The sequence below is a fragment of the Anas platyrhynchos genome, chromosome 3 (assembly GCF_047663525.1).
Source record: "Anas platyrhynchos isolate ZD024472 breed Pekin duck chromosome 3, IASCAAS_PekinDuck_T2T, whole genome shotgun sequence".
Lineage (NCBI taxonomy): Eukaryota > Metazoa > Chordata > Aves > Anseriformes > Anatidae > Anas > Anas platyrhynchos.
Genome location: NC_092589.1, coordinates 82,629,209 through 82,644,507, shown reverse-complemented (window position 1 = coordinate 82,644,507; position 15,299 = coordinate 82,629,209). Strand labels below are relative to the sequence as shown.

The 15,299-nt window shown below is 44.5% G+C and overlaps 1 protein-coding gene across 6 annotated transcripts in view; it reads right to left on the bottom strand.

Moving 5' to 3' along the window:
- Nucleotides 1–15,299, bottom strand: part of LOC101800026 (gamma-aminobutyric acid type A receptor subunit rho1) — a 30,702-nt gene that overhangs the window by 3,327 nt on the left and 12,076 nt on the right. For 2 of the 6 annotated variants that reach the window (XM_027454900.3, XM_027454898.3), the window contains exons 2-9: nt 12,450–12,503; nt 8,873–8,982; nt 7,480–7,547; nt 5,901–6,124; nt 3,158–3,240; nt 2,330–2,470; nt 1,724–1,876; nt 579–775 (exon numbers count right to left, since the gene is read on the bottom strand). In XM_027454900.3, the coding sequence (XP_027310701.1) occupies nt 579–775; nt 1,724–1,876; nt 2,330–2,470; nt 3,158–3,240; nt 5,901–6,124; nt 7,480–7,547; nt 8,873–8,891 (885 nt within the window). In that variant the 5' untranslated portion in view covers nt 8,892–8,982; nt 12,450–12,503. Of the gene's footprint in view, nt 1–578; nt 776–1,723; nt 1,877–2,329; nt 2,471–3,157; nt 3,241–5,900; nt 6,125–7,479; nt 7,548–8,872; nt 8,983–12,449; nt 12,504–12,631; nt 12,898–15,299 lie in introns of those variants that run through there. The other 4 variants (XM_027454902.3, XM_027454899.3, XM_072036193.1 and 1 more) reach the window with 3 other exon arrangements.

Genomic DNA, 15,299 nt, shown 5'->3' with positions numbered 1-15,299 from the left:
TACCAGGGCGTGAATAAAGGTTGGATCTGTATTTTGAAGCAGAGAATAGGGCAGAGGGAACCTTCAACGAGGAACGTATCAGGCTTGGCCCATCTGAAGAAAAGAGCTTAGACTGAATTTTGGGTGGTTGTAGTTTAAGGCAGAAGGAGGAAGTTTGGATCATTGTGTGTAAGTCTAGAGTCTGCTTGGAGATAGATGTGGGAAATCTGCCATGTTATCTGAAACCCAAAACATGGTATCTGTGTGATGCTACCCACAGGTTTGGATGTTCAATGCACAAAAAAATATGTAAAGGGACAAACCTAAAACCTCTCCCATTTATACAGCCAGTGGAGGGCTACACGTTGAGGGACATAATGCCCTCGGGTCCTGAAGAAGGAGGATTGAACCTGGATGTCAGGTGTCTGTAGTAAATCTCTATAACCAAGAATGCTTCACTGCTGCTGTCTCCTTGCATGCACTGCATTCTCCCAGCCGAGAGCAACGCACTGTAGTAGCCTTTTTTTTTTTACATTTCCAAACATTTGCCATGCTTTTTCTCAGTGGCATAATGCTGCATCTGAAATAGAAAAACTCACCTTGTCCCGGAGTTTCCTCTCCTTCCGCTCTTGCACAGTGGTCAGGTAATTCACGGCCGCGTATTCCAGCACCGAGAGGAAGACGAACACAAAACTGACCCACAGGTAAATGTCCACTGCCTTGATGTAGGAAACACGGGGCATGGAGGCGTTCACCCCCGTGATGATCGTGGACATGGTCAGCACGGTGGTGATCCCTGGGAACACAGCAGCAGAGAGACCATAAGGCGTGATCAAACTTGACTTTTCATCACAAATACAGCTGCCATTACAATTTCCCGACATCTTAATTGACTTTGGTGCTAAAAGTTTTGCTCAAGGCAGTGCCCACATCTCAAAAAGCCACGGCCCAAACCTTTAAGTTCCCTTTCAGTGATGTCTCAAGGCAATGGATGCTGTTTCTTGTGGCCCACTGCTGTCTCTGTTATGTCTGTTCCCTCTCCACTGAGGAACATAGCTTTAACAATAAATAAAGCCCTGAGAGGTGTTGCCTGGAACAAATGGAAGACAGCTTGGACTCAAAGTCTGCACATGTACTAATTGCACTTTGCTAAAGGCAAAGCTTCCTCTTTAGAAGAGCTTAAGTCCATAACATAGTTCTGCTCCCGTGGCGACTCCTCTGGCATATGGCTTCATCTGTCTGAAGGCTGCTTCAGAAGGGAATGCTGTACCCCTCATGCTGCACTGCAATCTTATTTAACAAGTTAAAGAATGCAGCTTGGCTTGCTATGTTACCTCCACCCTCTCTCCTCCAGAAAAAAATCAATAAACTGGAATTTTTCGGGGCTGCTAATAGCGATTTTCACCTCTTTGCTCACTGAAGTCTCTGAAGGATACCAGCACTTTGGCTCTCTGTGTCCCATGTATCCGCTAACGGCAATAAGACAAGAGCGTGACATTTGCTCCCTGATTTGCACCAGGTGCAGCTGACACTCGTGAGAGCAGGGAAAGCAATTCTCTTGGCACTGCAGGGCGAACAGAGAGAGGTCCCCGGGCCAGTTCCTCCTCCATGGGAGGAATGTGTGACACAGCTGATGTCTGTGCCACTTATACACTGCATAGCACAGGTGATTTTGTCTTGATGGCCAAGGCCACAACTGCATGGAACTGCCTCTTAGGTGTGCCGAGTCCAAGATCGTTTTTACCTAAAGGGACTCTGGCAGGTACCGCTCGGCGGTCGATCCAGAAGGACACCCAGGACAACATGACCATGAGAGTGGCGGGGAAGTAGGTCTGAAGCAAGAAGAAGAAGATGTGACGGCGCAAGGTGAAGTTGATGTAGAGGCGATTGTACCAACCTGTAGGACAGGGAGAAGGAAACACAGAAGTCGCACCACACCAACATCAAACTACTTTCAGATAACGTGATGTACCAGGGGAGCTTTTAGGAAAACAATTAATAACCACAGACTCTTGCACTTTACAGAACAGACTCCTCACTGAACCAACTATCAAAGTATCTCAACAGGATCAGACCTTCAGAGAGTATAATACAGCCTGTACACTCAGGGACTCGAATTAAGGCCTGGTATGATCTTGAAGAGGTATTGCCTTTCAAGACTACCTCACCACAAAGATGTACGTCTCTGTCAGGGATCCCTGACATCTTGCAGGGGACACCTTGGCACAGAAAAGAGGCAGGTCTGGTGGGACCCATAAGGACCTCCCAATGGACAGTTCTCCGCAGCCAAGGCCAAGAGCCTTCAGCCCTGCCCTGCGGCCTGCTCTCTGCCAGGCCCTCTGGTACCCACCTGTGCTGCTGTAAAAGGCGAGCTTGGTGGTGGTGTGAAACTCCTGGATCAGGAACTGGGACAGAGATATCCTCTCATCTGTTTTTAGGGAGTCATTCCCATTCTTCCAGTAGAGCATGAGGTCATCTTCGGTGTAGGCATCTAAGGGAGCAGAGCAAACCTCAGTGCAGTGCACTGAACCAGCCACTATTGCACCTGCAGCCCAGGTGTAATAAAAACCGTATTAAAACAGAATTAAGATTATAATTCCATATTGCAAATTTAAGGAAAATAAACACCTCCTGAAAAGCTAGAAATTTAAAATGCCTCTGTATGAAATACAGAGGACAAAGGAGCCACCTGCGGGGATAAATTGGGTTTCTATCACATAGATATAAGGAACATAAAGAGAAGGTGATTAATACCACTGCCCTGTCATGGTTTCTACACCACAGATGAACGGGGAGGTGCACAGGGAAGGCATAGAGCCTTATATTTATGTGTTTAAGATCTGTGGTGCAGAAAGATACCTGGGCAAGGCGGTGCTGCTGGACACCACTGACCTACAGGCGAGTGTCCTGATGCCCTCTGGGGATGTGTTGGCAGCAGGGCAGCCTGGCTGGCTTTTAGGGACACTGGCAAAATGGTACTCAGCTGGCATTTGCAAACACTGCTTTGTTGCAAAAACTGTCTGATTCTAGTGGAAAAAATCAGGCAGGAAATTTTTCTTGGTGTTGGAGCTCACTGACTTTGGTTAGAGCTCTCACGAATGTGGCAGCTGCTTGTTGATATAATTAAATACACCACGGGGTGCAGCATTTAATTCCCCTGTGCCTGCACTTTACTTACAGCTTTCAATCTCCAGGGAACACGTCTGTGTGTCCAGGGGAAAGCGACTGAAATCCATGTTGCACATTGCTGTTACTGTAACTCTAGGAATAATTAAAAAAGAAAAATAATTAAAAACTTGACTTCTCATGTGACTGAAAAGTAGTAAAGCTGCAGGTTTGTTTTTTTAAGCAACTACCTGGCCAGTAACAGTCCACTGAAAATAAATATCTCCCATTCAGCTAAAACCATGCCACTGAAGTTAAAGCTGTTTTTTTTTCTTCTCAGTAAACCAGTGTTAGCAAAGGGGGCTAGAGAGTTAGGCCACAATGAACTGCTACTAGAGGGCATAAATATTGGAGATGAAAATGGGAAAGGACAGAGAGGGCACTTTATCCCTTTTGTCTGCCAGCAAATACCTCTCCACAGAGATCTGTACTTTCAGCAGATGCTTTGTACTATAAACTAATTTAGGTTTATCAAAGCCATCCTAGTGGTGTGAAGGATGCAGGTGGGTTTCTCCATGCCCCACAGTTTCCAGCAGCTCGGTGAAAGCCCGGTGGTCACCCATGGGTGCCAACCACCAGAGGGCACAGGCAGTGCCTCGACTTTGGGCTGGGGCTGGCGAGCAACCGAGACGGCTGACATGCTCTGCTCTGTACATCAAAAGCTCTGCTCTTGCTGTAGTCTGATTATGTCGTTTTTAATGGCATTATTTTGTGTTTGCACTGGAAGCTACCGTAAATCTTGACTCAACTGGCTTGAACTCGGGGAAGCAAACAAAAAGAAAAACATGAATTGTAATGGGGAGAGACTTAATGAGTTATAACAGGGTTAAAGATAGACAGACATCTGTCACAGAACGATAAAAACAAGATGCAGCCCCTTATGTTAGCAGTCTTCCTGCGTGTGTGGATTCACAGTGATGTTGCTTTCCTATCTGTGTTTTGTCTCAGAGTCAAACTGCTTGGCACAGATTTGTTGCTTAGGTGCCAGCGAGGTCTACAGCATTTTCCAAGAAAACAGAAGACAACGTCTGGCAAGAACCTTAAAAAGGCAGACACCAAGGGAAAAAACAAAATATACAGTTGGTTAGCAATGACCTGTTTGCTGCTAAGTATTCGTACTTCCCCAGGATCCATAAAGCACTCCAACGTGCAGTCACAACCGAATAAATTAAAGTGCTGTTGTTTTGTGCAGGGCGGTTATAAGCGATCTGCTTAAGCACAAGTCTGTGTGTGGCAGCATCTGAGTAGTTCGATATTCTTTTTGCATCTTTGTCAGACAGATAGACAGATAAAATGCTTTCAGTGCCAATGACTTGTATCATGCAGCTAAATGAGAGAGCGGATAGGCATGTGTGGTATAGCTGAATGTTGCATTGCTTTATTACATCATTTTGTTATCATTCTAAGGATCTGAGCAAACTTTCCAAAGGCCTGAGGAGCACCTGAACCTAGTCAAACACGCTGGGTGAAGAAAAAAGCTTTAATAACGAGAAGGCTGACACTGCCCAGGCTGTGACTCGCAGTAAACAGTATGATAAAAAATATCATAGAACAAGAAAATTCCTGTCACACCAATACCCCCAGGCCTGGCAATTTCGTGTAGTGTTTCCTTTCATAAAAGGAAAGATGCCTTGGTAGGCTGAGGAGCTGAGGAGGCTCAGCTCTGCCCCTCATGAAGGATGTTGTCTAACATGCCCTTAAGGGCCTCCACAACCATCCCAAGCAGCGTGTTCTGCAGCCTTATCATTAGCTGAAGTTAACTCCATGCATCTTGGTGCTCCTGACCCCCCTCTCGGCCAGATTTTCCTTCCTTTTTTATCCTTCAGAATATGCTATCTAGCTGCTGTTTGGTTTATTTATCACATATTTTGCTGTTTCTTTGCTATGGAGCTGATGTTGACAGTCTTGCATCAGACTGTTGTACAGCAATTTGCTCTCTCGTGGGTTTTTATGGGCCATTTGGCAGTACTTGTTTTCTAACTGAATGGAGCTGCAGACAGGAAAAGCTGCAGTACTGATTTCAGTTTCTTCTGGAGATGGACAGATGCTCCTCACTTAGCGCCTCCAAGCATGAAAGTAACAGTTAGAAAGAAAAAAATCCTGTTTTAATACTCTTCAGACTTATGGTCAGCAATGTTCAGCTCTTTACTGAGACATCTGTTTTGTGTTTGAAACTTGAGATCAGTGCTGTGGAAAAAAGGAAGGGAAGGGAAGGGAAGGGAAGGGAAGGGAAGGGAAGGGAAGGGAAGGGAAGGGAAGGGAAGGGAAGGGAAGGGAAGGGAAGGGAAGGGAAGGGAAGGGAAGGGAAGGGAAGGGAAGGGAAGGGAAGGGAAGGGAACTTGTCACTGCATGTGCTGAAGGACGCTGTGTTTTGCTGCTTATCATAAAGCTAAACCTGTGTTCAGTATGATTTATACTTCTTCATAATTATCTGTAAGAATAGTAATTATACATTTTGCTAGGCCCAGAGACTGTTACAGAGTGAAGGTGAAGGGATCCTGGGGGCAGGAACCAGCAATGCTGGCACAGAAATTGGCTTCATGTGAGGGCCAGTTGTCCTCCCAGTGATACACATGAGCATTTTTTCTTGTGATGAAGGATGGCGCCTGTTCTTCCTGATGTTGGTGGCTAGCCAATGCATTCAGACTTGTAATTTTTTTGTGTGTGAAGTCATGCAAAAATTAAATACGGGAATCAATTAAAGTACTTTCCGTTCCACACCACTAATAGCTCACACTGACCGAGTGCAGTTTTACCTGAGGCTATAAAGTACCTTCCCATCTGGCTGGACCCGCAGCATGACGTTGTCCGTGGTGGTGTCGTGGATGAAGGAGCGCTTGGAGTGCACAAAGAACATGTCAGGGACCCAGATCTTCTTCACCAGCCGGCCGTCAAACGTCATGCTCTGGTTGTTGGTGCTGGGGAAGGAGAGCCTCTCGTCTTTCCAGTAGTGTCTCAGGTAGAGCGTCATGGTGAAGTCCTGCAACAAACAGGTTTGTGTCACAGCTTATGCATTATCAGCATAGCAATGATTTCTCTTCTCTGGTACACACTGCACAGTACAAAGCGCTCTTCCTGAGGGTTTGGGTTTGCTTTTTTACTTATTTCAAGGGAATCTCTCATGTACCTGATGATAAACTCAAGCACAAGTTTGCACATAAGCATGCTAGCTTAGAGTGTAATGTAATATATTACCATAGTCTTTTAAATAAAGCTGCACGAGTTAAAAATAATCGATTCTGGCAATAAAATGTATTTTCCGTCATTATTTAGTCAATAGCCCAAGCTGACCCTGAATGATTTTTCTAAACCCAATGTGATACACAGCACTTTCCCCATGTTGCTGCGAGTTGCGGCCTGATGGTACATGAGGGGCAGGAACAGTATTCAACAAACAGAGGAAGTCCCTCAAAATCATAATGCTTTCCTAAAAAAAAAGGTGATTTTTGTTGTTGTGGATTTAACCTGTGTAGAGTGCCAGCATCAGTCCTGCATGCCCCTGAAATACCGCTTTAGCATCAGCATGAAGATCCAGGACAGACTGACAAAGCCTTACGCTGGTCCCCAGCACACAGCAGGGGTGACACAACTGCTAATGAGCCTAAGGCAGGTTCTGGAGAAAATTCTGTTCTCTGAAAACTCCTGCCGTCTTATGAGCACACACTTCCCAGTGAGATGGGTAACTTGTTGAAAAGAGTAACCGTTCTTTTGATGTGAGGGGACACTGAAATGGGTATTTCTGTTCTCATGGTAGTGCTGCCACATGAGAGAGACACTCTCATGAATTTTTCTATGCTGTTGCTCATTCTGCTGAAAGCAGAACTTACCAGTCTGAACCAGTGCAGATTTTAGGACGTCTGTATGGCTTCTGGCTGGGAGCAAGCTGGGCCCTGACCACTTCAGAGCATGGTCAACGTGGAACCTCGTCTGCAGTGTATCAAAGTGCCCTAAACCTAACACATTAATTAGTCTCCTCAGAGCTTTTATATGCTTTGACTTTGTAAGAAAATGTAAAAATCCAAATCCTTTGGGGGCAATTCTGGCAGTGTATCATTTTGTCTTAGAGAAAAGAAAATGTCAGATCAGCTTTTATGCCTTCTGCTTCAAGACATTTAGAGGGATGAAATGATAGCTTGAGTCAGTGGAAGTAATTGTTGGCAGATTCGAGTCAAATAACGTGCCCAGGAGGCAGCAGAGTCTCCATCCTTGGAGGCATTCAAGCCCAACAGGCAGAGCCTCAAAAAGCCCGCTCTATCTGACCCTGCTCTCAGCAGAAGTTTGGGCTAAATGGTCTCCGTCTGTCCCATCCAGCCTCAGCCCTTCTGTGACACTTACCATATCCACCTCAGAAATGCTGTCCAGACTTTCAACTTGGACATCCACCCCAACAGGAATTGCAGGGCCTGGAAAGAAAACAAGAATTGAGAAAGTATAAACTTGGTGAGAAAAAGTAGTCCTCAGCCTCTCACGTCTCAGAAATTAAATCAGATGTCCAGTCTGATATAGAAACAACAGAAAACTAATTACAAGTAGAAACGATTGGAATTCATAACAAATAACTAATAACAATCAAAATCAGCAATGAGTCTGACCTACTTCTTTTACTGTTACATCCTATATTCCTTCAAAATTTCAGAGTAATGTCTCTAGTGCTAAAGGCTAGAGCTCACCAGAGGGATGCCCTGCAGAGCTCCCATTCACACAGAGAGCAGCAATGGCACAGCTAAGGGGATGTGGGAGAGTTACTCCAATTTTTCCCTCACATCCTCTGCTCCCCTCTCAGGCTAATGCCACCTCTGAGAACTGCTCCATGTACTTGGCTTTCACACCACTCAGTGCTTAGCTGTGGAAAAGACAGGGTGATGGACAGGGCTGCATTACAGCACACAGGTGTGTGCACTGAACCTGGGGCTCCCAGGGGGAGATGTCTGGCTGTGACCTCGTGTTTCCCTCCTCCAGGCTTGGACTAGCCCCCCACATACCTCTGGCAATTACAGTACAGGAGATCTGTCAAGATAAATAATACTCACATTAGTGGACTGCTATGAAACTGAAACCTTTTTAAATTAATTGAACGTGTTAGTGTTTGGTATATTGAGCATTTAGCAATAAAACCTTCTTCCATCAGAGTATATAATGGTAGCCTGGATTTGAATGACCATCTGTCAGCCAGAAAGGGTAGATAAATTACAACATTCTCTAATCCACAGGCTGAAAGAAAGCGTGTTCCCCCTCATCCTTTTTCCCTGAAAGCTTAGCTTTCTGTACAGCACAGCCACAACACTGTGAGCAAGCATTAACACACAGCGGTCAAAATGTTTTATTTTGTGTTATAAATGACATAGCCAGGTCAGCAAGCATGGCACCTCATTTGGTTGTGCATACAAATTGCCATAGGAAGCCAGGTTTGTAGAATTTCCCTGTCATCCAGGAACACATGGAAGGTGTATTTGTAGATTTTGTCAGAAGAACGTGTCTCTGAATACCAGGAATATTAAATTGCCTCTAACTACACTTCCATTAATTCAACTAAGCTATTTGTTCATCCAAGGAAGAAGGCTATTTTCCTGTACATCTGTCCCCTTGAGCATGTCATGAATTCACAACAAAAATAAAAGTTAGAGACGGAAAAGGCTCTGCTTGTCAGCCTGCTTGTTGGCCTGACTACATGCTAAAAAAGAAGTGCTGGTGTAAAATAGGAACAATGACAAACGTGCAGGTGTCATACCTCCAAAACCTGGTCTCATGCTGAAGTCATGGTCATCTATTCGCAGCAGCTGTTCTGACTTTGTCAGTGGAGATTTGGTGATGTCAGGGCTTCGTTTCAGGATTGGGCTACTGGGAAGAGAGAAACACAGGTAGTAAGTCCTGCACGGTGCCTGTGAGAAGCACACACCCACTTCAGTCCTAAAACCAGAACCTGCCTGGGTTCATTTACCCCTTAAGCTACAGCCAGGCGAGTGCTTGCAGTAGTTCACAAAACTGTGATCACAAAACGTCCCCAAAACCAACACAGAACGCTTGGGCACCTGTGGTAGCTCTGGCACCCTGCGAGGACATTTGGTTTGTGTCTGTAAAATTGGCTGGGCTTATCACACAGTTTGGATACAATCACTCACGTGTATGGGCTGGAGAAGTAGTGTGCGTGTGGTTAAGTGGGGAAATGAAAAGTAAGAAGGAAGTTTTCTGACAGTGATTTCTGACAGGCCAGGAATTAGGGAAACAATATATAAAATAAGCTACTGGCTGTTGCCCAGGAACAAAATGGAGATAGGCTGGGAACCAGGCCAGGAGGCAGGCCGTCCCCTAACTGGGGATAAAATGATTAGCTCCTGCTCCAGATTTCCAACAGAGATAAAAAGGAGCATTAAAGACTAGAGTCTAGGATGGTCCTTGCAGAAGCTACTATTCAATGGTGGGCACAGGGTGCTCTGCTCCTCTTCCAAATCCACTTCTGGAGTTGAAAAGCTCTATTTGGCTCCCCAGACCTTTGGCTGGGACAGAAGCTGCAGCACCTTTTCTGCTGCCCAGTCATGTGAGGAGCCTTCCTGCGCTCCCAGCAGCCACACAGCAGCAGAGAGGGAAGGCTTGGCTGTTCCTTAGCTTGAGAAAAGATGCTATGTTCCAAGAGGCACTTGTCTGACTACGCAGAAGACACGTCAGCAATAGATTAAACAAACCCAGAAAAACAAAGAAAGTTGGCAGGGAATATTTTCCTGTGATAAAACTCGTCCTAAATGAGATTGCCTAACCATGCTGTACTTCTCATAGGCCCTCATAGGTACCTCAGAAAACCAATACAACAATCTCCTAACAGGGACCAGAGGTGTTACCAGTGACTCCTCCCTGAAGCCCTGAGCTTTTTTGAGACCTGGTCAGTCTCAATTTAGTAATTTATAGGAGTTAAGATTCCTCTGCACTCTGATGAGTCTTAAAGTCACTGCTTACCCCTAATGCAGTTTAAAAGGTGATCCCTGCTTCTACTTTAAATTTGTTTAATTCAGCCTCTTCCCATGGCATTTTCCCCCTATTTTGTCCTTATTTTGTTAAATAAAAAGACAGGGGAGTGTTATTACCAGGTCACTGGCAAGACCTCAGACATTCAAGAGGATCATCAGTGCTCAGAAAGACACTTTTCTCCCTGACATGAGCAGAGGGAAGGGCGAGCAGCGTGATGGAGAGCCATGCAGAAGGGCTCCATGCAGAGGGAAGGAGCACGGCACTGGCTTTTAGGGACTGAATATTGCTTCTCCTGTTTCACATGAGGTGATAAGCACACTTTTTGCTCCCCACTTTTATTTGTGCTCATACATGATGCATTTCATGGGCAGCTTCCTTCCACAGTGCATACCTCCTCATCCTGGGGGACCTACACATTTCATGCTTAACAACCTCATGTCCAGGCACATGCATTCGGCATATTGCCCAAATAGTCTATAGCTTAGGTAATTTGGGATGACTGACCAATCCTACAACTATTTGCCTCTCCACTGTTTTGTGCTCTTCGTAACCTTGACTAGCAATCATTTCACGGGTTTTATCAGCTACTAAAGATACTGAATAACAGCAGATGATAATACATTTCCTCACATTTCTATTTTAAACTGCTTGCTCAGAAATAGTCTTACATCTGCAACGAGATTCTGAGACACCAACTCCCCTGTATTTAATCTGTTTACAGTGGATATGTTATTCATTTGCATGATACTATCTAGTGGTAAGTTTTAGCCATATCTCCTGAGTCTTCACCATATACTTCACGGGCACCTAACTCTACCATATCAGCACTTTGGCCTTTGTCAGCCACATTTGTAGCCTTCCTAAATATAGTTTAATTGGAAAAAAAATAATAATTAACCTTCCTAAAAATAGTTTAACTGGAAATATAAGGGGAATACGTTTTAGGACTATATATCACTTAACTTTTTACATGTCCTTTTATATGAGCAAGAATGGCATTATTGAGAGCATATAAGAGCGCTTTTTGCATTCCCAGTCCTTATTCCTATGTTTAATGGCTGTGGTGGTTTTTAATTTATTTATATTTTCCTGTCACTGAACCCAACTGTTCAGTTTTGAACTATGAACATGATGCCATGTAGTGGGTGACATTGGTGGTAGGGGGATGGTTGGACCAGATGATCTTGGAGGTCTTTTCCAACCTTAATGATTCTGTGGTTCTATGGCTGTGATAATGGGGATCATTTTTGTTCATCTTAATTTTTCGGCCATACCTTTATTACAGTGGCTCACTCTGAAAATTTGTAAACTCCAATATGAGCAAAAAGCCGATAAGAGAAAATATTTTAATCTTGAGTAGTTATTTTACTTTTTAATTTTTGGTAAAAATGTGAAAAAAATATATGTTGATGTCTATTTTAAATAAAGCTGTTAAACCAATAGTTTTTATTTTGTTTTAAGAAAAAGAACCACTATTGTTGTTTGGTTTTCTTTTGTTTTCTTGCTTTGAAACTTTCACATTTTCAACTTGGTGAAGAACCCAGAAATACAATCAGAATAGAAAAAAATAAAATGCTCTGTCCTGCCAGAAATCATGTTTAAATTTGAAGTATTTTCCTTTCTGAAGATTAAAGCTATGTGTTGTTGTTTTTTTCCACTTCAAATTATTATTATTATTATTATTATTATTATTATTATTATCATTATCATTATCATTATCATTATTATTATTATTATTATTATTACTTTAAATTTTGCTTCTGTACTGAAGTACAGAAAAAAATCAAAACGTCTTTCAAGTAAAACAACTGGATTTGTCTTGAGTCTGGTAGGTCAGTATAAAAATAAGCTGGGGGGAGGGCTGTTCCCCAAAGTGATGCAATTTACGGTTTTTTCACTTCTGAAAAGGGAAACGTGCCCCAGAGGTGACAGTGGAAGTCAGGCTGGTTGTACTGGAGGTTTGGGGCTCTGCAGCTCTGAAGGAGGATGGGTTTTGGGGCTGTGCTGCTTCCCTGCACTGTCTGGTCCTGGCCAGACAGCCCCAAATTGTTGGATGTCTGACCATGCCAGGCAGGCACCAGTGGCCGCAGATAGTGACCGGGGGCAGAGGGGATTATACGTGACCTAAATACTGCCCCGCGCCTGACACAAATCACGCAGCACTGCAGTGTGAAGCCAAAGGGCCGCACAAAATGGCTGTGGCATCCAGCTCTGGCTCCACAAGGGGAGCTTGGCGTCCCCCCAGGCCTTGCTCGACACCATTAACAGCATGAATCCTACTTATGGCCTGTGTGTTAGACTCTTTACAGCCTCAGATGATTTTGCTTCCCTCTGCCTTCGCCTACCTGCCCTGCTTGTGCGCCTCGCCGTGGGCTTCCCGTCTCTGCCGCTGGGGCCGGCTGCAGTGAAACGACAAGAAAAGGGTGAGATGAAACAGCCTGGTTTTGGGACACCAACACACAATTTAACAACATCAGGAGGAAAACATGGTTGGGTCTGTGGTGTTTGTTGTAGCACAGGCTCTTACCTGGTTGTGCCTTGTCGCCAAAGGCCAGAAGAAATGGCTGCTCTGCCTGCTGCCATTTTGCTGGGAGAGGAGGGCAGAGCTGGGGGTGGGTTGTGAGAGAAAACATTTTGGGGCATTTCTGCCAGCAAAAGGGGCTTTGCCTCATCCAGGGAGCCCTGGAGTGCCCAGTCCCACCCCACCATGTCAAACCCTGTGTGGGTTACCCAGTAGTGTCCCCTGCAAGGGGATCTGCTGCCTTACTGGTCTTGGTGGGACAAAACAAGCAACGAGCCCATTAAACACATAAATCCTGGCTTGACAGCTAAGGAAACAGTGCAACGCATTAACAGCTTTGCTTGGTAGTCTTTGGTTTCTTGCTCACGTAGGGAAAGACTTTTATAGATAGACGTACACAAGCTGGCTAAAAAATGAAATGTAATGTACTCAAAGCCACAAAGGAATAGGAGAAACTGTGTGTAAACAGCGCTTTTAATGCATTACATCTACTCAGCTGAGAGAGTTGAATAGTTTCATGAGAAGAAAACCTTTGCAAAGTATTGCCTGGGGCAGTGGTGGAATAAATATTTATAATAAATATTTGTTGCTGTTTTGTATTGTCTCCCAGCTGTCTGTCAAGAGAGTCCCTGCTCCTCTCAGGTGTTTGGGAAATGTTTTATTTTATCATTAAAGGAACACAGTACTTTTAGAAGCATGCTAGCTTGAGTAAAGCAAACAAACAAAATTTTAAACATACTTGACACTCATCTTTAATTAAAACTTTTAAAAAATGTACTTATCTCTGAAGTAAACACTAGCTCTAACCAACTCTACTCATGAGACTTTTCACCCATTAACGTATATTTAAAGTCCTGCTCTTGAGACTGACAGAGAAGAAGCTCTGTTTGCAATGACTGTCACCACCCGAGTGCCATTGCCCCTTGAGTGAGAGGTGGCCAAACCCCAAGTTTTGTGGGCTGTCTTTTTTTTTTTTTTTCCTGGGCTGGGAACTCTCTAAACACTGATGGTGTTGTAGGGAGATGCATCTTTATGGAGTCTTCTGCCTTGTTGGTATGCCCTTATGCTGCTGCTGACGTGTCTTGCTGCTGTCTGCTTCTTGTTTGCTGGCTGTCAGGAAGTAATTTCACATGTTTTGGGCATAAGCAGATTCTGGTGATGAGCTGACCTACTAAAATGACTTTAAAGTGCCCTAGTAAACTCCTGGCTGGTTAGGAATACGGTAGGTATTCGAACAGGGATGAAGCAAGCCATATTTTTGCTATTTCTAATTTCCATTCCTCATTATAGAGTTTATCTAATGCTTCACATTGGCCCTGACCCTATCCCAGGTGCCAAGGGAGCCTTCAAGGCATGGCACCAAGGATTCATTGCCAAATCCTCCCCATCCTCCGCAACTGGCAAACCTGCGTGGTTCCTCTTTTCTTTTCCTTCCAGGTGACTCTCCACAGCCCCGAAACTAAGCTTTATTTCTGTATCACAAACCAGCTTAAAATGTCCCCCATGCTCCAGTTACTGCAGGACACCAGGTTCATTTGTGTTCATCTCCTTCACTTGTTAACACCGATCTCATTCCCCTTGTCCATAGCTCTGAGGTTAACAAGCTTCCTCAGCTTTTCTGTCTCCCCCTGTAGCAGCAAAACATTCGTACCTGTTGCCAGCCATTCCCCAGTTGCTGTGATGTGAAGTCCCATCTCTTTCTACTCATTGCATATATTTTCTGTTCTGGTTTCTGGGGAATACTCTGCTGGCTTAGTGATCAGTGGCGGCCACATTATGAGACCCAATTTGCCTTCCTGCTCGGGCTGTGAATCAATTGAAAGGTGCTGTGCCTTCCTCTAGCACATCTGCTGTCCCTGAGTGTTTGCAGCAGATAACTGTACTCAGGAGTTTCAGTCCAGACATTGCTCACAGATTGCTCAGCCCAGCTGCCTGCCAGCGTGGCCACAAAGTGTGATGGCGATGCTCCTGCCTCCGTCCGGATGACAGGCAGACTTCAAAACCAATCAGTCACTCAGGAGGTAAAATATACAGAATAAAGAACAATTTTTTATTATTTTTTTTTTTGCCAATGTCAATAGTTAACTCCTAACAGTTTTAGTGCCAAGAGGCATTTCATGGCTCATGAAGCTCACTGAGATGCTTTATGAAAAAGCAGAAAACATCACTGGAGCAGGCTGGCATTTATTTATTTCTCCCTGTGCGTTGCTAGAGCAGCTCTCAGGCCTCTGGTGGCACCTGGGTGATGCAGCCTTTCCAAAGTCCCACCAGCTGCCCCTACTACATGGCTAAACCTTAGGACTTCCAGGGAAAAAAACATTCAGGAAAAGTGCTACATACACAAGGCAAAAGGCAGTTACTTCTTTATAAAAGAAGTCTGAGATTTACTATGGCACTTATAGTCCCTCCAGCTCAGCAAAGAAAGCTGCAGAGTTAGGGATAACCATGTCTGATTTTCAGAAGAGACGTCCAAACATAACATATGAAGGACACAGCAAGCATTTCCAAATGCCTGGCTTCACAGGACATGTGCCAGAGGAGTGTCAGGTTCACGCTGTGCACCAGACGACCCACAATATTCTTCAGCTTTGAAATAAGAGCTTCTGAAAGGGAACACAAGTGATAGAAGCCCCTACGCATCTTAGCATTTTGGTCTGTAATTACTTACACAGGA